At 43.0% G+C, this 25999-nt stretch overlaps 1 protein-coding gene across 2 annotated transcripts in view; it reads right to left on the bottom strand.

The window, feature by feature from the left end:
• The window catches only part of vta1 (vesicle (multivesicular body) trafficking 1), a 179984-nt gene that overhangs the window by 90040 nt on the left and 63945 nt on the right, over positions 1–25999 (bottom strand). For both annotated transcript variants that reach the window (XM_059648753.1, XM_059648754.1), the window contains one exon: positions 1450–1577. In XM_059648753.1, the coding sequence (XP_059504736.1) occupies positions 1450–1577 (128 nt within the window). The remainder of the gene's footprint in view (positions 1–1449; positions 1578–25999) is intronic.

Raw genomic sequence — 25999 nt, 5'->3', positions numbered from 1 at the left:
CTCTCCACACCAGGCAACATCCTGATAAAACTTTTCTGTACTCTCTCCAAAGCCACCACATCCTTCTGGTAGTGTGACAACCAGAATTGAAGAAAATATTCCAAATGCAGCCTACCTAAGGTTTTATAAAGCTGCAACATTACCTGCCAATTTTTAAACTCAATACCCTGGTCGATGAAGGAAAGCATGCCATATGCCTTGTTGACTACCTTCTTCACTTGCATTGCAATTTTCAGTGTACTTGGGTTCTGTCATTTACTGTATATTTTTTTAATCAAGATTAGACCTTCCAAAATGCATGAGAAACACTGCAAGTCACAGCTGTCCATTCAGAAATGCATTCTTCCACCACTATCCTCTGTCTTAGAACATAGAACAGTACAGCACAGAACAGGCCCTTCAGCCCACGATGTTGTGCCGACCATTGATCCTCATGTATGCACCCTCAAATTTCTGTGACCATACGCATGTCCAGCAGTCTCTTAAATGACCCCAATGACCTTGTATGACCAAGCCAGTTTTTTTAAAATCCATCTCGCAAGCCCACCTCTGACCCTGTGTGACTTTACCTTCTGTATCAGTCTGCCATGAGGGCCCTTGTCAGAGGCTTTACTGAAGTCCATGTAGGCAACATCCACTGCCCTACCCTCATCGATCATTTTTGTCAACTCCTCAAAAACTCAACCAAGTCAGTACATGGACAGTGAAGGGAGAACATGTACAGAGCTGATTCCTATTTCTATCTCCACGTCATTGCTGATAGAAGTTTGACCACTTTGACCAGTTATTCATTTGCCAATCCACTGTTTGGACCAACAGCTCGTGTGGGGCTCCCAGGAACTATTGGAAACATGGAGGCAGAATCAGGTTCTCTCAAAAGTGCAACGCAAAATGAAAACAAACAACTCTTTAGGCCTTTTACTTTGCTCTCAGAAAATCATCTCTTCTCATTAAGGTCCATTGAGCTCAAGATACAACTGCTTTCCTCGTGACACTATTCTCCCTGGGAGACTATGTTCAGATGGCATATCTTATCATGTGGCTTTATGAGTGACTGAAATTCCTGCAATATGCTTAAATTCATAGATATGCTATTCTCGATAATGATACAAACTGGTTTTGCATGCACGTGATCAAATCTTTGAGAATTCCAGATATCTCCTCCTTGTTATTTGCATGTCTCTGACAGAGAGACGACTAAACATTGATCATCAATTGTTTAGATCATCAGCAGACTGATCAAAGAAACTATCCTTTTTCCCCACATAACGACAAACTTGAAACTACTTATTTCTTCCAACTTCTGTGGCTATGTACGTTACTTATGAGCAGTGACTTTACAAGTCTTGAAAGAAAGGCCGCAGCTGGCGCAGATTGCATATTGCACCACCTACTATGCAATGTTGTATTAAAATTTTTCTTTTTAAGATAACATATTGGTTGACTCACTTGTGAAATCTTCCTGCACGATCTTCAGTATCTGCATACAGAAACATCTTATAGGCATAGTTCTCGATGTGGGCATTGCCCACCACATCCTGTGTAATGGATTCATTGTCACCCAACTGCTTCTTCATCTGGAATGCAGAACAAAATAAACAGCAACAGGCTTTAATATTACAGCAGTAGCTCTTCCAGATACAATAGCATTTTTTGATAGCAAGGGGTAAAGTTATGGGAGGAAGAGTTTTCGTCACCGAGTGATTTGAAGTGAAATGTTTCCTTCTAGCAAGTTGCGAAAATATAAACTGCTTGCTGTCACAATAGCACTGATCGCTAATTTATCTACTATCCTCTGGAATTCTACTCAACTACAAGGCTTGGCCTTGTATCTTGACCGAAAAGAATTGCTGTTCATTACTCGGTTCCAGAAGAAAGCATCACTAAACAAAGTTCTCTAATCCATAAGAACATGTTTAACTGTTAACATATGTGGAATTACTAGTGGATCTAAACATGTTATGAGACTCAATTTTTGAATGGATAAAAAACTGTGTGAATAGCATTAATTGCAAGCTCCACTGGGAGTCCTTAAAATTCTGGCGATATTTATCAACACGTAGAAGTAGCTCTTCTGCGCTTTATAAGGATTCCACTGGAGATGAGATAGAGAATCATATTTCAGATTCTACCCTTGGAAGTGGTACTTTCAGGTAGGAGGTCAGGCTGGCATTTTCCATGTAGTTTCATTTATACGTTTTATTTGAAAGAAAAGCTCCCAATAAACCAGTGTTTAACCACAAGTGATTTCCCAATAAAATGGGAAAACAACTACAATGATATTTCTCATATGGCTATTGCATTTCAGCACAATAAACAGGAATTTTTTAACAAGTAACTATACTTATGTAATTTCATTCTTGGAACGATGTTCATTGAGAAGTGCTGTATGTTTTTGTACATTGTTTGAAAGATCTTCAAACAAGCTTATGGAAAGTATTTTAGAAGACAATGCAGGATATAAACATGTACTTTTTTGACCTTCAGTGCTCAAAGGATCCATATTGTTTGATGGTATGACTTCTTCCAAAGTTCCCAGCAGAGTTAAATGCAACAACTTTAACTAGTCATATTGTCATAAATGCATACCCTTCTTACCTTTTAAATGATAAAAGCCACCAATGAATTATACCACAAAATCAAATATTAACAATCTGTTGGTAGGGAATTTGAGACAGGACATGAAACAGATGTATTAGAATTGCTCTCCTGGATTGAGAGAGAGGAGAAGAATATCAAATATCCCACTTCTCATGGAGGAGCAAAATACTGCAGAAGCTGGAAATTGGAAATAAAAGTAAAAAATGCTGGGAATATTCAGCAGCAACGGAAAGAAAACTGGAGTTAATGCTGAAGGTCATTCCTACAAAAGGTCATCCACCCGAAACACCAACTGTTTTTATTCTCCACAGCTTCTAACCGATCTTGCATATGTCTAGCTTTTTCTGCTTATCCCATTCAGAATAGCTATCTAGTCACTCTTTAGAATTCAAATGTGTACACGAATGTCAGGTGAAGGCAGATTTGCACTTGAATTTATAAACAAACTGTCAGCAGATTAAATCAGGGATTGTTTAAAAATCATGAAGAGTTTGTACAGGAGGGAAGGAGTATTTTATCTGATCAGGGTGTTAATGATGAAAAGTTGTTGAGAATTGAAAATAAAATGGTCACTAAATGACTCAGAAGGAAAATCTTCAAGGAACATCCAGAATAGAAAAGCTTTAAAAATGACCAAAAATATTTAACACAATTGCGAGCTTAGTGCAAGAATTCAACGTTTGGGTGACATGGGCATGAAAACTCAAGCTACCTTCACAAGCTTAAAGATATCGTTCCATTAAATGATGGCTTGGCACCTTGATTCTATTTGGAGAAAAGTAACTGAATGATCAACAGATCTTTGAACTTGCTCCCTGAATCCTAATAAGCATTTGGTGTAGTTGAGAATTAGTTGCGTTGGCTGTATGCACCCAGTGTGAGGAAGGAACAATACCTAAACCTTCTCTTTGGCCTGGTAAATTTTAAAAAAATAGAAACATACCATTTATGGGCAGGTTACAATCATAACAATTGAAATTCACAAGAACTTTACCCACCGAGGCTAAATATTTAAACGTGGCAATCGTAGAAAGTGCGTTTTGGCACAGACTCCTCCAGCCTGTCATCAGTATTATACTATCCCTCCATTAAATAAGGTGTTGAAACAGCAAATCCAAATACAAGCAATGAAAGATACTAGAAATCTGTATCCCACTTCACAGAAATTGAGCCTCACCATCAATGGCTCGTTTTGAACAGAATTATAATTCTAACTGAAAAGTGTTATGACCCACTTTCAATTTTATTCTCTCCTCGTCTGTGAGATGGTCAGGTGTAATTTAAGTGCAAGACATTCAGTCCCTCAAAAAGCACCTCCCAGATTATCATGGTGCAATGAAATCACTTGAGATAACCAGGTAGACTTGCAAATCTGAGAGCACCAGTACTGTAAACTGCAAAACAAAAAAAAATGCAGAAAAACCTGAACTGACGACTTCACTGCAGCCCTGGCAACAGTACCTTCAAAAATACAACATGACTTCACCCACATGTTGGAATTTGGGTTGTGAGCCCATCTGACTGTCTTGGAGTTCCAGGATTAAAAATTAATCTCTGGGAATAACAACTGGAATAAAAACGAATTGCACAGCTACTTTAAAAAGTGCACATTTTTTCCATTTCCTTTGAACACTTTTATTTGTTACATGAAAAAAGTTAGGAGATTGGTGAAGGGCAAGAAATAAAAACCTATTTGTTTTGACAGTCAAGAATCACTGAGTTAAGAGGCATGCTGCCTTCTAAGCGGTGGGGGAAAGTTTTGCCGCCTGGGGATGAATTTGTTGGTGCTCAATGTTTAGTGGCAGTCTGGAAACCAGGTAGAAACATGATTAGAAATCTGTAAAGATACGTTGAATTTGTTGGGCGACCAATAGCAAGATTGTGTAGGTCGGGCAGTTGGGCCATGTGGCAAGGTATCCAGGAGTGAGGCCAAGCAAAGGCAACGTGTCATCTGGATTATAAATTCAAGGACTGGAACAGGATCCATAAGCATATCCCTCCAGGTCAGATGAACAAAACCACCAACTGAGCCAAGCAAACATTCTTCTAATGGTAACACTCTAACAAATGAACTAGCCTCTAGATTGGGCCAATTTCTTGCACTCCACCACTTTAATTTTGGTGCTGATACAGAAGAAACTCCCAATTCACATGAATAGACTGTGGTGGAGCAGCTTCAAGGAAATTGTTGAACTTGGTGTCATGTACAAACCCCATTTCTTCTTTATTTCCTGTTCAAGACTCCACTAAGCAGACGAACAAAACACGGAAGATGCTGTCCTGCTTGATTACAAGGTATCCTTGACTGTTACGCCATGGGACAAAATGTGCAGCAACTAATGGGGGATGATTACAGGTTGGGCAATCAAATCTGAATGAAAAACAGGCAGGAAAGGACCAAAACAGGAAAAACCCTGGTGACTTCTGAGCTCCTTGCAATGATTTTCAATTGATACTCATGTACCTTCTTTGGCTACGCTGGTCTTATTTCAGACTGTGGTTGAAATCATTTGGTGAAAAGGGATAGGAAGACAGAAATAAAAAAGCAGAAAAAAGAAAATCCTACTCAACAGTGGATAGGTCATCTCAGAGCTTATATAGATTGAACTGCTCGATTGGCACCTCCTAAACACAAGATAAATTATGAAGAATTGGGGCCCCAGCAGCTAGCCCTGTCTGCAGTGATCAAGGAGGTAGTTCATAATTACTTTCTCAAAGGCAACTAAGGGTTGCCTGCAATTGCTGGCCTAGCCAGTGAGGCCCATATTCAGCAGATGAATAAAAAATAAAAGCTAAACTGAGCCAGGAGGCATCCCTTACAGAAATTGTGCTCTGGAGTTGAAGTAAACATAGAACAGTACAGGCCCTTCAGCCCACGCTGCTGTGCTGACCTACCATCTTCCTAAGATCAATCTACCCTGCATTTTATCCTTCATGTGCCTATCCAAGTGTCGTTTAAAAGTCTCTATAGAATGTGCTGCATTTGTTGTAAATCGAAAACAAACACAAAGAATGCTGAGGGACTCAGCAGGTTTAACAGCATCTGTGCAGAGAGAAACAGTTAGCAGTTCATGTCCATGGCGGCTCGTCTTCAGAGCCCAGTTGAGATGCTGCCAGATGTGCTGAATTTCTCCTGCACTGTGTTTGCTCTTGAACAGACATGCTTGCTACAGGCAATCGCATCACCATGAATCTGCAATCATATGTAGGCCAGACTACAGCAAGGGTGACAATCTCCCTTCTCTAAAGGGATGCTGCAAACCAGATGGATCATTACAACAATCAATGATAGCTCCATGGTCACCAGTGCAGAAGCTCAGTTTTATATTCTAGATTTTACCAATTTTATTTTAAATTCTACCAGGTGCTGAGGTGCAATTTGAACGCTTGACTACAGAGCAGTCGCTTGGATTATTAATCCAGTGAAATGACCAGAAGTGCAACCCCTCCCCTTAAATGGAGTACTGCAAGCAATAACCAAGGCAATAAAGCTTAAAAAAAAGGACATCAATGCAAGAGTAGAAATGACAGAGGAATGACAAGCAAATCAGTGCCAGGCTCAGAATCATTGAATAGTTACAGCACAGGAAGCCACATATTTTGCCATGTCTGTCAAAGAGCAATTCACCGAGCGCTACTCCTCAGCCTTTTCCATGTGGTCCGACACATCCTTCTTTTTCAGATATTAATCCTACCTCCCTCTTGAAAGCCTTGATTGAAGCTGTTTCCAACGCACTTTCAGAACGTGTAGTCTAGACCATAACCATACACTGTGGGGAAGTTTTCCTGTTGCCATTACTCCTTTGGCCAATTGCCTAAAATTTCTATCTTCTAGTTCTTGGTTCTTCCACTAGTGGGAAGAATAGTTCTTAACCTCTGTGTCGAGACCCATGTTTCTGGGCACCTCCATCAAGTCTCCTCATCGAGATTCTCTTCCCCAAGGAAGACATTTCCAACATCTCCAATATCTATGTATTGGAAGTTCCTCTTCACTGAGATCATTCTTGTAATCTTTTCTGCACACTCTTTGATGCCTTCACATACTTCCCAACAAGCACCACCCCAGAACTGTTAACAATCCTCCAGTTCAGGCTGAACCAGTGACACATATCAGAAAAAGCAAGCATACATTTTAAACGAAGTGCGTTGATGCAGGAGTGCGGTATATGGAAAGCTTTATATGTAAAGTACTCTTTTACCTTATAATGGGAAATATGAAAAATATTTGATTTTTTTAAAAAATGCATAAATCTTGTTTCCTAGAATCTAACGGTTCGAATCAATGTCTGAGTTGGTTCTTAGTTACATCTGTAATTGTATATAATGAAAATTCTGCAGTAAAGATTCAAGGACAATGAAATGACAGGTCATTATTGGAGTGGAAAATTTGACACATCAAAGAAATAAAATCAGCCACTACTCTTAAATTTTCATCCTACAAAATCAGAAGGTGCACTGATTCACTCTTTTGTGAAGCATTTCAAACCTAGTGCTCTATATCTGGTTGAACAATATGAACATACTTGAACGGGTTGTTGCAGAGGACAACAATCTAGCTCTTCTCAATGCAAGCACTGCATTTCTTCTGCTCAAATATCAAGATTAGTCCACAGTTGGCAGCAACACTTCAGATTCCAGGTGTACTAAAACTTACAAGAACGTGAGCCGACAGCTTAGGAAAGATCTCTACTATATCCATTGATAGCTCATTCCAGATAACTATTTTGTGCACTTTCAGCAGCTTGCTAATTTGCAGGTATAGAAATTCCAATTCCACACCGGTGCTCTTCTTGCTTCTGAGAGAGTTGTTAAGTTCTCACTGGCATACATCATTAATTAAACGCACCAGTGCATGTGAATCTGAGCCATACAGACTTGAGTGACCCTGGTTTAACGGCAGCTCTGTGACAAGCCCACAGTTATTACCAGGAATGAGGTAGGAATACAACTATTCAACTCATCATTCTGAGGTGGGGGGGTACTTTGTGAGTGGTGAAGAGGAAGAATCTACATAAGATTTTCACTCAAAATTATCACCCTGCAACACCTTTGCCAGAAAGCCTGCATTTGTGAATTTGCCAGTAAAGGGGGAATACGGTTGGCTCAGATGGAGAGGACAAGGAGGTGGTGTTCTTATTACTTGAAATTATTCAGTGAAAGACCAATTCACTGGTGTCTTTGAACAAGTGGCCATTCTCATGTGAACCTATAAAGTCAAACCTACCCTGCCATTCAGTACTATCATGGCAAATCTTCACTTCCATTTTTCTGCCTATTTATGTCACTCAATTTCAAGAAACACCAAAAATGCAGTTATCCTATTTTTAAATGCATTCAATGATGGAGCATCTGCTGTCGAAAATTCCAAAGTGACACAACCATTTGAGTGATCAATTGCATTTAAGAGCCACATCACAGCTTACAGTGGAAAAAAATGTTCATGGTGGAGTGGGGAGCATATTGACATGGTTAGAAGATTGGCTGGCTAATGTGGATCAGAGAATTGGCTTAAGGGAGTCTTTTTCAGCCTGGCAAGTTTCAGCATGTGATGTGCCACAGTGATCTGTGATCAGGAACAGACCTCAATTGTTTACAATTATGTAACTAACTTGGATGAAGGGATGGAAGATAGGTTGCCAAATTTTCAGAAGACACAAAGAAAGGGTAGGCAATGGTTGAGTGGTGTCAACGCTAGACTATTAATCCAGAAACCCAGCAAATGTTGTGGGGACCCAGGTTCAAATCCCATGATGGCAGATGGTGGAAGTCTGGAATTAAGAGCCGACTGATCACCATGAAATCATTGCCAATTGTCGGAAAAAAAACCATCTGGTTCACTAATGTCCTTCAGGGAAGGAAAGCTGTCACCCTGGCCTGGTCTGGTATACATGTGGCTCCAGACCCACAGCGATGTGGTTGATTCTCAACTGTCTTCTGAAATGGTCGAGCAAGCCACTCAGTTGTAAGGATCGCTACAAAGTCTAAAAAAAAGAAATCAGACTGATCACCTCGCATCGAACTAGGCACCGGAAAAGACAACAGTAGAAACAGCCCTGTTGACCCAACAAAATCCTCCTCTCTGACATCTGGGGGCAACTTCCAGAATTGGGAGTGTGTCTCACAGACAAGTTAAGCCACAGTTTGACATAGTCATATTCACAGAATCATACCTCACAGACAATGTTCCAGACATCACCATTACCACCCCTGGATATGTCCTGTCCCACCGGCAGGACCGGCCAAGCAGAGGTGAGGGCACAGTGGTATACAGTTGGGAGGGTGTTGCTCTAGGAGTCCTTAACATTGACTTTGAATCCCATGAAGTTAAAGATGGGCAAGGAAGTCTCCTGCTGATTGCCACATCTCAGCTTCCTCCAGTGGTCTCCAGCATTACAGATACCAGTCTTCAGCCAATTCGATTCACTCCATATGATATCAAGTAATGGTTGGAGACACTGGATACTGCAAAGGCTACGGGCCCGGACAATATTCCAGCAACAGTACTAAAGACTTGCCACTCCAGACTTGCTGCCCCCCCCAGTCAAGCTTATCCAGTACAGTTACAACACTGGTATCTACCAGACAATGTAGACAATTGCCCAAGTATGTCCAAAAAAACAGGACAAATCCGGCTTGGCCAATGACTGCTCCATTAGTCTACTCTCAATCATCAGTAAAGTGATGGAAGGTGTCACTAACAGTGTTAACAAGGCAGCACCTGCTCAGCAAGAAACTGCTCAGTGACGTCCAGTTTGGATTTTGCCAGGGCCACTCAGCTCCTGATCTCATTACAGCCTTGGTTCAAACATGGACAAAAGAGCTGAATCCCAGGAGGTGAGGTGAGAGTGACTGCCCTTGACATCAAGGCTGTATTCGAGAGTGTGGCATCAAGGAACCCGAGCAAAACTGTAACCAATGGGCATCAGGGACAAACTCTCTGGTGGTTGGAGTTATACCTGACACACAAGAAGATGGGCGAGGTTGTTGGAAGTCAGTCATCTCAGCTCCAGCACATCACTGCAGGGGGGCCTCAGGGCAGTGTCTGAAGCCCAACTATCTCCAGCTGTTTCATCAATGACCTTCCCTCCAATCATAACGTGAGAATCGGGGATGAGCGCCGACGTCTGCACGACGTTCGGCATCGCTCGTTGACTTGTCAGATACTGAAATAGTCCATGTTCAAATGCGACAAGATCTGGACAATATCCAGGCTTGGGCTGACAAGTGGCTAGTGACATTTGTGCACAGCAACGCTAGGCTATGACCACCACCAATAAGAGACAATCTAACCACCACCCATTGACAGTGAATGGTGTTACCATCACTGAATCCCTGACTATCAACTTCCTGGGAGTTATCATGGAGTAGAAACTCAACTGGGCTGACCACATAAACACAGTGACAATAGACGCAGGAGTAGGCCATCCGGCCCTTCGAGCCAGCAGCACCATTCAATATGATCATGGCTGATCATCCATAATCTGTATCCTGTTCCTGCCTTATCCTCATAAACTTTGATTCCACTATCGTTAAGAGCTCTCTCCATCTCTTTCTTGAAAGTATCCAGAGAGTTGGCCTCCACTGCCTTCTGGGGCAGAGCATTCCATATATCCACAACTCTCTCGGTGAAGAGGTTTTTCCTCAACTCTGTTCTAAATGGCCTACCCCTTATTATAAAACTGTGTCCTCTGGTTCTGGACTCACCCATTGGCAGAAACATGCTTCCCGCCTCCAGAGTGTCCAATCCCTTAATAATCTTATACGTTTCAAGCAGATCCCCTCTCATCCTTCTAAACCCAAGTGTAAACAAGGCCAGTCGCTCCAATCTTTCAACATATGATAGTCCCACCATTCCGGGAATTAACCTTGTGAACTTACACTGCACACCCTCAATAGCAAGAATGTCCTTCCTCAAATTTGGAGACCAAAACTGCACATAATACTCCAGGTGCGGTCTCACCAGGGCCCTGTACAGCTGCAGAAGGACCTCTTTGCTCCTATACTCAATTCCTCTTGTGATGAAGGCCAGCATGCTATTAGCTTTCTTCACTACCTGCTGTACCTGCATGCTTGCTTTCAAGGTCACCTAGATCTCATTGTGCTTCCCCTTTACCTAACTTGACTCCATTGAGATAGTGATCTGCCTTCCTGTTCTTGCCACCAAAGTGTATAAACACACATTTATCCACATTAAACTGCATCTGCCATGCATCCGTCCACTCACCTAGCCTGTCCAAGTCACCCTGTATTCTAATTACATCCTCCTCACATTTCACACTGCCACCCAACTTTGTGTCATCAGCAAATTTGCTAATATTACTTATAATGCCTTCGTCTATATCATTAATATGTCATAAACAGCTGCGGACCCAGCACCGAACCTTGTGGTACCCCACTGGTCACTGCCTGCCATTCCGAAAGGGACCCGTTTATCACTACTCTTTGCTTCCTGTCAGCCAGCCAATTTTCAATCCAACTCAGTATTTTGCCCCCAATACTATGTGCCTTAATTTTGTTCGCCAATCTCCTATGCGGGACTTTATCAAAGGCTTTCTGAAAGTCCAGGTACACTACATCCACTGGCTCTCCCTTATCCATCTTCATAGATACATCCTCAAAAAATTCCAGAAGATTAGTCAAGCACGATTTCCCCTTCGTAAATCCATGCTGACTCTGACCTATTCTGTTACTGCTATCCAAATGAGTCGTAATTTCATCTTTTATAATTGACTCCAGCATCTTTCCCACCAGTGATATCAGGCTAACCGGTCTGTAATTTCCTGTTTTCTCTCTCCCTCCTTTCTTGAAAAGTGGGACAACATTTGCCACCCTCCAATCCACAGGAACTGATCCTGAATCTATAGAACCTTGGAAAATAATTACCAACGCTTCCACAATTTCTAGAGCCACCTCTTTAAGTACCCTGGGATGCAGACCATCAGGTCCCAGGGACTTAACAGCCTTCAGACCTAACGGTCTATCCAACACCATTTCCTGCCTAATATAAATACCCTTCAGTTCGTCCATTACCCTAGGTCCTTCAGCCACTATTACATCTGGGAGATTGCTTGTGTCTTCCCTCGTGAAGACAGATCCAAAGTACCTATTCAACTCATCTGCCATTTCCTTGTTCCCCATAATAAATTCACCTGTTTCTGACTTCAAGGGCCCAATTTTAGTCTTAACCATTTTTTTTCTTTTCACACACCTAAAAAAGCTTTTACTATCCTCCTTTATATTTTTGGCCGGTTTTCCTTCATAGCTCATTTTTTCTCTGCGTACTGCCTTTTTAGTTATCCGCTGTTGCTCTTTAAAAGATTCCCAAGTCCTCCGGCTTCCCACTTATCTTTGCAATGTTATACTTCTCTTTTATTTTTATACAGTCCTTAACTTCCCTCATCAGCCATGGCCGTCCCTGCCTCCCCTTAGGATCTTTCTTCCTCTTTGGTATGAACTGATCCTGCACCTTCTGCATTATATCCAGAAATACCTGCCATTGTTGTTCCACTGCCATCCCGGCGAGGGTATTGTACCACTGAGCTTTGGCCAGCTCCTCCCTCATAGCTCCATAGTTCCCTTTATTCAACTGCAATACTGACACTTCCGATTCTCCCTTCTCCCTCTCAAATTGCAGATTAAAACTTATCATATTATGGTCAACACCTTCTAATGGCTCCTTTACTTTGAGGTCCCTGATCAAATCCAGTTCATTGCACAACACCAGATGCCTCCTCCCTGGTAGGCTCCAGTACAAGCTGTTCTAAGAATCCATCTCGGAGGCACTCTACAAACTCCCTTTCTTGGGGTCCAGTACCATCCTGATTCTCCCAGTCTACCCGCATGTTGAAATCTCCCGTAACAACTGTAGTGATACCTTTGTGACAGGCCAATTTCAACTCTTGATTCAACCTGCACCCTACCTCCTGACTACTGTTTGGGGGCCTGTAGATAACTCCCATTAGGGTTTTTCTACCCTTAGAATTTCTCAGCTCTATCCATGCTGACTCTACATCTCCCGACTCGATGTCCCGCCTCGCAAGGGGCCAAATATCATTCCTCACCAACAGGGCTACCCCACCCCCTCTGCCCACCAGTCTGTCCTTTCGATAGCAAGTATAGCCTTGAATATTCATTTCTCAGGCCCTGTCCACTTGAAGCCACATCTCAGTTATCCCCACAACATCATACTTGCCAACTTCTAACTGAGCCTCAAGCTCATCCACCTTATTTCTTATGCTTCGTGCATATATATATATAATATATATATATATAAAATATTTTTTATTTGTTTCTCCCCTCACCCTTCCTATCAATCCCTATTTCACTTGGCCATACTGTACGATCCCTTCTAGAGTTTTCTGCTCTGTTGATTCTGTTGACCTTCTTAACCTCTCTTATTCTCACTTTCTCTTTAACTTCATTCTTAAATTTCCAGTTTGGCCCCTCCCCCCCCACTACTTAGTTTAAACACACCTGTGTTGCAGTGGCAAACCTGCCTGCCAGAAAGCTGGTCCCCCGATTACTAAGATGCAAACCGTCCCTCCTGTACAATTTATTCTTACCCCAAAACATACCCCAGGTGATCCAAGAATTTAAATCCCTGCTTCTGACACCAGTCCCTCAGCCACACGTCCAGGTCCATTATCTCTCTGTTCCTGCCCTCTCCAGCCCGAGGAACTGGAAGCAAACCAGAGATAACTACCCAGGAAGTCCTGCTTTTCAGCCTTCTTCCGAGTTCTCTGAAGTCCCGCTATAGAATGCTCCTCCTTTTCTTCCCGACGTCATTTGTGCCAACATGCACCACCACCTCTGGGTCTTCAGCTTCACCCTCGAGGATCCTCTGCCCTCTGTCAGAGACGTCCTGGATCCTGGCACCAGAAAGGCAACACCATCCTCAAATCTCGCCTGGTGCCGCAGAAACCCCTGTCAGTCCCTCGCACAATAGAGTGCCCTATTACCATAGCCCTCCGTGATGTCTGACTTCTCGCCTCTGCCTTTACAGCAATTTTTGACTCGCAGACCTGTCCACCTCTCAGACTGGCAGTGTTGTCTGTCTCGGCAGTTTCCAAGACAGTCAGTCTGTTTACAATAGGTGCTTCCCCTGGGGTCTCTTGTACTTCATTCATGTCTTCCTTTGTCATCGACATCCCCCTTCTCTCTTCAGGTATCCTTGGTGTAGTGACCTTGCTGAAGGTCCTGTCCAGAAAATTCTCATTCTCTCGGATGAGCCTGAGGTCTTCTCGTTCTTTCTTCAGTGCTGCAACAATCTCCTTCAGAAGCTGAATGTGTACACACTTACCACAGCTATAGGAGCCAGAAACATCATCAGTGTCCCTGACCTCCCACATCATGCACGCAGCACACTGAATCAGCTTGGCAGTCATGTCTTCACCCTCTTCAACAGTGGCGTAATCTCCTCACTGAGCCTCTTCACCGAACACTCGCACTTTACTCACTGGGCACTTGCCTTAGCCCTTGTGTGTTTGCTGTGAGTCTGTGGACTCTTAATTAGGTTAGAGGAGGAGGGTGGGAGGGAGGCCCTACCATGTAGGACCTGAGGCTGAGAACACACCTACTTAAATAGCACTCCACTGCAAAAAGGACCCACTGGCTTTGAGGTAAGTATTTAAATAGCACTCACTTACCTTCCCAACTGCCTCGCTGCCCTGACCTCATGTCCGCCCGGCTTGCGCCGCTCTCCGCTGCAAAAATGATCCACTTCTTCAGGAAGAAGGAATAAAGCATATTATCTAAATGGTGACACATTGCAGATGTAGAGGGATTTAGGTACCCTGTGCATGAATCACAAAAGGTTGGTATGCAGATCAAAGCAATGAGGAAACCAAGTACAATGTCATCACTTATTACAAACAAAGTCGAATACAAAAAGTAGGGAAATTATGTTTTAGTTGTACATGGCACTGGCAATGCTACACTCTGCACAGCACTGTTCACTTTATTCAGGGACGAACATAAATGTGTTGAAGCAGTTCAGAAAAGGTTTACTAGATTAATACTTGGAATGAGTGGGTTGTCTTCCGAGGAAATACTGGACAGGCTAGGCTTGTATCCACTGGAGTTGAGCAGAGGCTACTTGATTGAAATATAAAAGATCCTGAGGAATCTTGACAGGATGATTGTAAAGTTGATGCTTCCTTGACTGGGGGAATCCAGAAGTAGGTTTAAAAAGCTTAAAAATCTGTTCAAAAATTAGGGGCCAGCATTTAAACAGATAGAGACATTTTTGTCTTGGAGGACTGGCAGTCTTTGGAACTGTTCCTCAATTGGAGGTGGAAACAAAGTCATTGAACATTTTTAAGGTAGAGATAGCTAGACACTTGTTAGGTTATCAGGGGTAGGTGGAAACGCGGTAGGTTACAACCAGATCAGCCACAATCATATTCTTCAGCAGAATAAGCTCAAGGGGCTTAATGGCTTACTCCTCCTTATTCATATGAAGTAATTCCTTCTCATCTCAGTGCTAAATGATCAGCCTTTTATACTGAGGCTGCCCCTGTATTTAAGATCCAGTGAACAACAGTCACAATTTTGCCTTGATCGCTTTATGTATCTTATGTTTCAGGAATTAACTGTTGTTCTTTTCATCTCCAGAGAATTAGGCCCTATTTACTCAGCCTCTCAGCATCTATTGCCCAGAATCATGAACCTTCACTGTACCTCGTCCAGTTCAAGAATTTCCTTCCTTAAATGTACCAAATAAAACCTTTTCAAACAAGAATCTACACTACATCAGAAAGTAAACCAAGCATAGACGGCTTACTGCTCAAACACCAGCTGGTCCAGTCTACACAGATGACATTGGTCAGCAGAGACAGGTCCAAAATAAGAACCTCGATTTATTTTCCCTGCTGACCACAGGAACTGTAAGCCAAGTATCGATGCTTTTGTGGTACAGGATCCTATGAAATACACTTTGTTAAAAACTACTAACGCAACTGGGCAACAAGTTTAGGATCATATCCCTCTCTGTGATTTAGTAACTCATGCATGTCATGAATTTCACCAATAAGAAACAAATATTATGGCATTGCATGGGGCAAGCTAATGAAGCACAAGGTTGTAGGTGTTTTTTAAAAAAAACTGATATCTATGCATCAAATTTGACAGCAGAGACTTTGGGTTTTATTGTAAATTTGTACTTTAGCTCAAATACCAGTTTCTCCCCTTCCCTTCTGAATCCTTTCTCTAACCAGAAGCCAACCCTCAAACCAGTGTGAAAGTACCCAGCTTCGTTATTTAAAGCAACCTGTTCTAGTGTGTTATGTCACACCTCATTAGCAAGTGGACCTTGAACCAGAGTCTTTTGGCTGAGGCAGCGATGCAATAACTGCACTACAAGAACCCTTATTTAAACATCAACCAGTTCATTATCTCTCAGTCCTGCTGCAGGTGGAGCTTAGCTTCTGAGCCAGAGGGCCCAGGTTCATCAGTGTGCTACAAGAACATAAGAAGCCAGCTCCTGTTATTTAAATCAATCTGTTCAGACATGCTATGACAAACCTCTGAAGCAGGAGGACTTGAAATATGGCCTCCTGGTTCAGAAGTAGGGGCACTACCACTTCATCACAAAAACCCTGAAAAGCCAAAATGGTGATTTTGTTTAAATCAACCTGTTCAGAGATTGGGTTTCACACCTCTGGAGCAGATGAGACTTGAACTCATGTCGTGTGGTCCAGGGATAAAGACAATACTACTGCACCACAAAAAGCCCCTTACTGTAAGGCCAAATGAAACACACAGTCCATTGAGCATCATCTGCTCTGAATAAATTCTGCAGTTGCGCTGGTTGGCATTTATAATTACTTTGAAATTTTAACACTGACAGAAATTGCTACATTACAAATGAGGGGAGGTATGGTGGCTCTGTGGTTAGCACTGCTGCCTCAGTGCCAGGGACCTAGATTCGATTCCACCTTCAGGCGACTGTCTGTGTGGAGCTTACACATTCTCCCCACGACTGTGTGGGTTTCTTCTTGGTGCTCCGGTTTCCTCCCACTGTCCAAAGATGAGCAGGTTATGTGTACTGGCCATGGGGAGTGCAGGGTTATGGAGACGGGGGTGGGGGTGTCTGGGTGGGATGCTCTTCAGAGTGGTCGTGTGGTCTTAATGGGCTGATTGGCCTGCTTCTGCACGGCAGGGATTCTATGAAGAAGTTCCTGCTTTCAGGTTTCAGTCCATGACAGAAAAGAAAATGACCATCTTCCAATTAGCCTTATGAATTGTCAGTGAAGATGTAAGAGGACGGTGCCTATTTAAAATAAAATTTAAAATACAGTAAACTTTTTATTAGCCTGTACCAATGGGATCAGAAGTGTGTCAGTTTAACAAATATTCCAGGCATCAAAGAAGTGCGCATATCTTCGGTAAACTCTGACTAATCAAAGCTCCAAGACGTCAACATCCCTCAAAAAATATGTCTAAAAACATCAAATAACCTCCTGAAATCAATGTAAAAACACATGGTAGGTAATAGAAACATAATGCAGGTGATACACACATCACTGTCATAGTTTATTTAAATACTCGGACACTGTGGTTGATCATGGTATTTGAGGTTAAAACATTTTACTTTAAACAAAATTTGCTGTAATCTATCGTCCGGAGGAAATAAAATATCGGCACGAGGAGGATTCGTACAGTTGAAGAGATTATCCATAATACACACAATACCAACTCCAAAACAAATCTTTTGAAAGACAAACTTACATTCATTCATTTCTTTTGAAATGTAGTCACTGTTGTATTATAAAGAAATGTGGCAAATTTTTACACAGCAAATTTCAGGTGTTGGTTAGGGCTAAGTATTGGTCATGGAAACAGTGGGAACGTGGCGCAATGAGTTCTTGGACAACCTGAAATGATTGGTTTCAAATTCAGTTAACAGCTATGAAGGGGCATAGTTTTAAGGTGAAGGGCAAAAGGTTTAGAGGGGATCTCAGCAAAGTTTTTTTCACTCAAAGGATGGTGGGGATACAGTGCCTGAGAGGACAGTAGAGGCAGGGAGCCTCACAACCTTAAAAAGTATATAAATGAGCAGTTTAAACATAATAACCATCAAGGCTTTGGGCTAATTAAGTACATCAGTGCAGACTCCTTGGGTCGAAATGCCTCTTCTGCAATGTATTACTCATTGAATACAACTACGAAAAGTAAATTGACAAGGAACCAATACAAAATCAGTACGTGCTACTGGAACTTTATGGAGTTACAATCTTAAAGGAAATGCGCAAGTGCTACTCAGAGTTCATCACTTTTCTACAGTGAAGGGATTAAATTTGAAAGGCTAGCATGGACGGAGTTGCTGCTCTAGCTCATCCTCTTTAACAAAGAGAAGCACGATAATACGGAAATGACTGTATGAACACAGATGCGAATTAAAAAGAAAAATGAAAAGGTGAGTGCATCATCGTGTCTTTCTTTCAGTGTTTTTCAGTGAGATAAAAAGAACTTGATTAGCTTGCTGGGTGGAAGCTAGCAAACTATTCAGGCAAGTGGAGTTCATCTGAATCAATGGCTATTTTCTGGGCTAACTATTTACCCTTCAATTGCCAGGCCACATTAGTTTGTACAATCTACAGGCTGCACTGTAACAAGTCAGTAATCGTACTTCAACAATACTTGGTGCTGCTGTTGAGCTTCAGGCATCATGGGTAAGCTATCACTAGCCTGACTGAGGCAGATGGCACTGTTTCTTCTTTACTGCTGAGACAGGGTCTTCAAATTCACTACCTAGCTCAAATGAAAGAGCACCATTGTTACAAGAACTATAATGATTAGGGAGAAATCCCTCCATTTCCTCAAGACAATGAGGGATTTGCAATTTCTAATGCAGCAGTGTCCACTTCCCACAAAAAATCACAGTGAGGAATACTACATAAGGAAAACATATTTCATCACCAGCAATTAAATAATTATATTGTCTGGAGCATGGAGACATTTTTAATCCATAAGCTACACACTTACTCGCGTATGTAGCTGCTTTATTTTTGGAATTGTCTGCCAGGTCAGTGCCCTCACAAGGCTGCAATGGTAACACTGTCACTGGTTAAATACAACTCCAGCTGCAACGCGCAACATTAAGCATGCGGCCAAGAAAGCACTAGGAGAAAGACAAAGCTGGGAAGGGGCCAATCTTTTTCGGAGGAATGGTCACCGCACCCGAAACGTGAACTGATTTTAATTCACAGATGCTACCAGGTCTGCTGAGTTTTTCCAGCAATTTTGTTTTTGTCCCATCTTTTTCAGTTTAGTTTGCTCGTCTATCCGCTTTCTCATAATATTCCTCTGTAAAGAGATTGCCCCAAGTTCACATTCCATTTCTATTACCCAGTCTCAGGGATTTCCTTGTCCACTGTTTCTTGCAGAAGGCGGCTTGTCTGACCTCTCCACACGAACCGTTAACAAAATAAAACTCAGTACAAATGGGTTTGTAGCCAACATAGCTGTTCAAAAGAGGTACAGAATTATCTTTGTTTTTCTTTTTATGGTTGAATTCCTCTTTGATGGAGTGACGGAGACTAAAATTTAAAACAAACACTGCATTTCTTGTGAAAATGTTCAATGACCCCTTTCACTGCTGATGGCTGCTGCTGCTTTACCCTACCTGGAAATCCAAGGCTTTTACCTAAACTCAACCATTTATAGGAACAGTGAGCTACACGTGTGCAGCAAGCGTTGAGGGTGGAAAAACTGTCAGCCACAATTGATGAAGATCCTTGCTGATATTTCACCACAATGGGAATTCCTGGCTACGGGTTAATTTTGCAGAAAAAGGAAACACATTTATACAGAAGGAAAATAAACAGAATCTTTATTAATGGAAGCCAGAACAAAAAGACAGAGAGGTGTTCAGTTCTGCAAATAAACCTGCTTTAGGAAGGGAGACAATTAAATGCTTTGTTCGTGATTTGAGTTATTATGCTGCCACCTCCCAACAACTGTTATAACTTAACTAGTTTAAGGTTCATATTTGGTGGACTAACACAAAGTCGCATGGCAGATTATGCACATCTGAAGACAAGGTTTCCCAAATGTCAATCCTGGCCCTGACTGAGGTTGCAATGATAGGGAATCAGGTGATGAGAAATAAAATCTCACTCCCTTTTGTTTTGTCCTGGCAATGAAATTCCAAGATAAACTGCTGGTCATTAAAGTCCTAGAGTCGCACAGCACAGAAACGGGCCCTTTGGTCCAATTCATCCATGCCGACCAGATATCCTAAATTAATCTAGTCCCATTTGTCAGCATTCGGCTCATATCCCTCTAAACATTTCCTGTCCATGTGCCTTTCCAGATGTCTTTTAAATGTTGTAATTGTACCAGCCTCCACCACTTCCTCCAACAGCTCATTCCACAAGGGCACCACCCTCTGCATGGAACTCTTGCCCCTTAGGCCCCTTTAAATCTTTTCTCTCTTACCTTAAACCTAGTTTTGGACTCCTCTACCCTGGGGAAAAGACCTTGGCCATTCAGGCTATTCATGTCCTTCATGATTTAATAAACTATTCTCAGATCACCCCTCAGCCTCTAGCTAAAATGGGTAGACTTCAAACAAATAAGAGACTCAAAACAGGACTGACATCTAATGACATTGTTGCACTCTTTGGCTGCAGCACGTCTGATCTGGCATGCTGTTACATGACTATATGATTAAATGATCTGCAATGCTGGAGATGGAGGCAGACATGGACTGAAAGGCTGGGATTTTCGGCACAGATTTTCATACTCAAAATATTTTGTATTGATCAATAACATTTAAATTTTAATAATTGTATACTGAATGTTTATATTCTGTTTTATTGTTTTTATTTGTTTGCTCTTTAGCAAACAGGGTTAAGGAAAATTCCAAAGCCTTTTATTCGTACATCAGGAGCAAGAGGGTAACTAGAGAAAGGATTGGCCCACTCATGGATAAAAAGGGGGAAGTTATGCGAAGAGTCAGAGAAAATGAGTGAGATTCTTAAATGAGTACTTTGTGTCAGTATTCAACGAAGAGAGGGACATGACGAATGGTGAGGCTAGGTATAGGTGTTTGATTACTCTAGGTCAAGTTGGCATGGGTGGGGTGGAGAAGTGTGTTGGGTATTCCAAAAAACATTAGGGTGAACAAGTCCCCAGGTCCAGATTGGATCTATCCCAGGTTACTGAGGCAAGTGAGAGAAGAGACAGTTGGGGCCTTAACAGATATCTTTGAGGCATCCTCGAGCACGGATGAAGTCCCAGAGGACTGGAGAATTGCTAATGTTGTACCTTTGTTTAAGAAGGGTAACAAGGATAAACCAGGTAATGATACCGGTGAGCCTGACGTCAGTGGTGGGGAAGCTGCTGGAGAAGATACTAAGGGATAGGATATATTTACATTTGGAAGAAAATGGGCTTATTAGTGATAGGCAGCATGGTTTTGTGCAGGGAAGGTCATGTCTTACCAACTTAATAGAATTCTCTGAGGTAGTGACAAAGTTGATAGATGATGGAAGGGCTGAAGATGTCATTTACATGGACTTCAGTAAGGCATTTGATAAGGTTCCCCATGATAGGCTGATGGAGAAAGTGAAGTTGCATGGGGTCCAGGGTGTACTAACTAGATGGAGAGAGAACTGGCTGGGCAAAAGGAGACAGACAGTTGTAGTGGAAGGGATTTTCTCAAAATGGCGAACTGTGACCAGTGGTGCTCCACAGGGATCCGTGTTGGGACCACTGTTGTTTGTGACACACATAAATGATTTTTGAGAAGCTACAGATAGTCTGATTAGCAAGTTTGCACATGCCACGAAGATTGGTGGAGTAGCAGATAGTGAAGGGGACTATCGGAGAATGAAGCAGAATATAGATAGATTGGAGAGTTAGGCAGAGAAATAGCAGATGGAGTTCAATCCAGGAAAATGCAAGGTGATGCATTTTGGAAGATCCAATTCAAGCGTGAACTATATGGTAAATGGAAAAGCCCTGGGGAGAACTGATGCACAGACAGATCTGGATGTTCACATCCACTGTGCCCTGAAGGTGGCATGCAGGTCCATAGAATGGTCAAGGCGGCATACGGCATGCTTTCATTTATCGGACGGGGTATTGAGTACAAGAGTTGGCAGGTCATGTTACAGTTGTATAGAGTTTGGTTCGACCACATGTGGAATACTGCATACAGTTCTGGTCGCCACATTACCAAAAGGATGTGGATGCTCTGGAGAAGGTGCAGAGGAGGTTCACCAGGATGTTGCCTGGTATGGAGGGTGCTAGAGAGGTTGAGTTGATTAGGATTAAGTGGTTGACACTTAATTGTCTGCTGGATCATAAATGCTGGCCTGGCTAGTGACTATTACATCCTGTGAACGAATAAAGAAAGATGACAACAAAACCTACTGCTAGTACTCCAAACCCTGTACACACTGACTTATCTTCTAGCGCAGGCACAACAGAATCCAAGATCCTATTTCTTCTGATCCTACTGCTCAGAAGAAAGTTCAAACAACTTGAAACATTGACTTTGCTTTCTCTCCACAGATGAAGCCAGTCTGCTGAGTTTCTCCAGCAATTCTTCCTTTGTCCAAGATCCTATTTGCTTAATATACTGTTCTTACACAGCCTAGAAAGTTTCAAACATCAATTTACTAATAGTGTAAATCCATTTCTTGCATGGTGTCCTGTAAGCTAACATCTTATTTTGTATTTCTTGACTTGATAGTCGCCTATCAAGTCACTTCAAAGCCCATTATAAGTCAACCACGGAATGTGCACCGGAGTTTGAGTGAACACTAACAAGCACTAGCTGATTCTTGATAAAAGGTGCTATAGAAACACACTTTTTCCCGTGTCCTTAACAAGGGTCTGGCATTATTATCATGTTCTTACACGACCCCATAAACTGCCTAGTTTATTGAGTCCAATAATAATGGGTAATGGTGGAAAATAAACTCTCAATTTCAGATTGCAAATCCAGAGCCAAAAATCACACTATATCTGTAGCAAGAGTTACAATTTTGTGCTTAGTTGCACTGTCATTCTAAAATGTCACACAATAGAAGCCTTAAAGACATAAAAGAGCAGTGGGGCAGAAAAGACACTTGAAAATTCCAAATAACCCCAAAGGGTCTCAACCTGAAATGGCAGCTTTCCTGCTCCTCTGATGCTGCTTGGCCTGCTGCGTTCATCCAGCTTCACACTGTGTTATCTCAGATTCTCCAGCATCGGTAGTTCCTACTATCTCTGAAAATTCCAAATGTTTACTTATCATGAATTTCCAACAAAACCAGTTTTATTTGAGACACCAATATGTACTGATTTTTTCTGAGATTCTCAAAGAGGCAAAATGTCTCTTGATATTTTCCTTTTAACCAAATAGCTCAGCTTTGAAGTTACAATGATTTTAAGATTACTGCCTGACCTTACAATATGAACCATGTCAAGTAAAACTCTCCTTTTGCACAAAACTGAATTCAAATGTTCAGATCTCTGTCATGACCAGAATATTAATTCCAATAGATCACAACTCTCAATACTCTTCATAGCTCCTTTCTATGTTACTGTATAAAGTGTGTAGGCATTTGTGCTCCTTTTACATTATGTAAGACTTGTGCAGAGTCCAGCTGGATTAATATTCAGTGCTCAGGTCCACTATTCAGCTCAACAACAGACATCTGTCTCCTGCAAGGTGCTCAAAAATTGATTGTACAGTAAAATACAAACAAATACTCAATAGTAGTCAGAAATTCATCTACAAACGGCTCATAAATAACCTAAATACAGGTTAGAAACAAACTCAACACGGCATATCAATGCTGTGGAATGACATCTCATAAGTAGACACCTGACATCAGTGCTCAAATGAAAACATAGCAACTTTATATCCAGTTTTGTTTTCCGAATGAACTGCGAGTGTCTGTTGGACTTGGGAACAGGAGCAAGCACTTCCAAACCTACAAACACTACCACCTGGAAAGAAAAGGGCAGCAAGTGCATGTTGACATCACCATCTGTAAGTTGATTGATTTATTGTTGTTAAATGTATCGAGATGCAATGAAAAGTGTTGTTTTGCGTGCTAAACAGGCAGATCCTACCATACTGGTGGACAGGTTAACAGGAACAGAGTGCAAAACTCAGAATTAACATTTGAGAGGTCTATTCAAAATTGGGATAAAAGTTCAATGCTCTGATTACAGATCCCCTCAAAGCCACACACAATCTGGATTTGTAACTATGTCACCGCTCTTTCACTGTCACTAGGTCAAAATCCTGCAATTCCTTTCCTAACAGAACTGTGGGTGACCTGACTGATTGCAGTGGTTCAAGAAGGTAGCAAACACTCACCTTCTCAATGAGCCTGTTCCTGCCCGACCGAACTCATCTCCACCTATCTGGACTCCATTTACTCCCCTTTGCTTCAGGAACTCCCTACCTACGTCCGTGACAACACCCACGCCCTCCACCTTCTCCAGAACTTCCAATTCCCTGGCCCCCAACACCTCATTTTCACCATGGATGTCCAGTCCCTACACACCTGTATTCTGCATGCAGATGGTCTCAAGGCCCTCTGCTTCTTCCTGTCCCGCAGGCCCGACCAGTCCACCTCCACCAACACCCTCATCCGCCTAGCCAAACTCGTCCTCACCCTCAACAACTTCTCTTTCGATTCCTCCCACTTCCTACAGACTAAGGGGGTGGCCATGGGCACCCGCATGGGCCCCAGCTATGCCTGCCCCTTTGTAGGTTACGTGGAACAGTCCCTCTTCCGCACCTACAGAGGTCCCAAACCCCACCTCTTCCTCCATTACATTGATGACTGTGTTGGCGCCGCCTCTTGCTCCTCAGAGGAGCTCGACCAGTTCATCCACTTCAACAACTTCCACCCCAACCTTCAGTTCACCTGGGCCATCTCCAGCACATCCCTCACCTTCCTGGACCTCTCAGTCTCCATCTCAGGCAACCAGCTTGTAACTGACGTCCATTTCACGCCCACCAACTCCCACAGCTACCTAGAATACACCTCCTCCCACCCACCCTCCTGCAAAAATTCCATCCCCTATTCCCAATTCCTCCACCTCCGCCGCATCTGCTCCCACGATGAGGCATTCCACTTTCGCACATCCCAGATGTCCAAGTTCTTCAAGGACCGCAACTTTCCCCCCACAGTGGTCGAGAAAGCCCTTGACCATGTCTCCCGCATTTCCCGCAACACATCCCAAACACCCCGCCCCTGCCACAACCGCCCAAAGAGGAACCCCCTCGTTCTCACACACCACTCCACCAACCTCCGGAGACAACGCATCATCCTCCAACACTTCCGCCATCTACAAACCGACCCCACCACCCAAGACATTTTTCCATCCCCACCCTTGTCTGCTTTCCGGAGAGACCACTCTCTCCATGACTCCCTTGTTCGCTCCACACTGCCCTCCAACCCAGCCACACCTGGCACCTTCCCCTGCAACCGCAGGAAATGTTACACTTGCCCCCACACCTCCTCCCTCACCCCTATCCCAGGCCCCAAGATGACTTTCCATATTAAGCAGAGGTTCACCTGCACATCTGCCAGTGTGGTATACTGTATCCATTGCACCCGGTGTGGCTTCCTCTACATTGGGGAAACCAAGCGGAGGCTTGGGGACCACTTTGCAGAACACCTCCACTTGGTTTGCAACAAACAACTGCACCTCCCAGTCACGAACTATTTCAACTCCCCCTCCCATTCCTCAGATGACATGTCCATCATGGGCCTCCTGCAGTGCCACAATGATGCCACCCGAAAGTTGCAGGAACAGCAACTCATATTCTGCTTGGGAACCCCGCAGCCCAATGGTATCAATGTGGACTTCACCAACTTCAAAATCTCCCCTTCCCCCACCGCATCCCAAAACCAGCCCAGTTCATCCCCTCCCCCGACTGCACCACACAACCAGCCCAGCTCTTCCCCTCCACCCACTGCATCCCAAAACCAGCCCAGCCTGTCTCTGCCTCCCTAACCTGTTCTTCCTCTCACCCATCTCTTCCTCCCACCCCAAGCTGCACCTCCATCTCCTACCTACTAACCTCATCCCACCTCCTTGGCCTGTCCGTCTTCCCTGGACTGACCTATCCCCTCCCTACCTCCCCACCTATACTCTCCTCTCCACCTATCTTCTTTTCTCTCCATCTTCGGTCCGCCTCCCCCTCTCTCCCTATTTATTCCAGAACCCTCACCCCATCCCCCTCTCTGATGAAGAGTCTGGGCCCGAAACGTCAGCTTTTGTGCTCCTGAGATGCTGCTGGGCCTGCTGTGTTCATCCAGCCTCACATTTCATTATCTTGGATTCTCCAGCATCTGTAGTTCCCATTATCACTGATACATATTTTCCAAGACTGTTTGAAGACCAATGTGAACTAAAAGTGATAATAAAGTGGCAG

Source organism: Stegostoma tigrinum, chromosome 9 (assembly GCF_030684315.1).
Source record: "Stegostoma tigrinum isolate sSteTig4 chromosome 9, sSteTig4.hap1, whole genome shotgun sequence".
In the NCBI taxonomy this organism is placed as follows: Eukaryota; Metazoa; Chordata; class Chondrichthyes; order Orectolobiformes; family Stegostomatidae; genus Stegostoma; species Stegostoma tigrinum.
The sequence above is the reverse complement of the archived record's forward strand: the minus strand, read 5'-3'. Positions and strand labels throughout refer to the sequence as shown.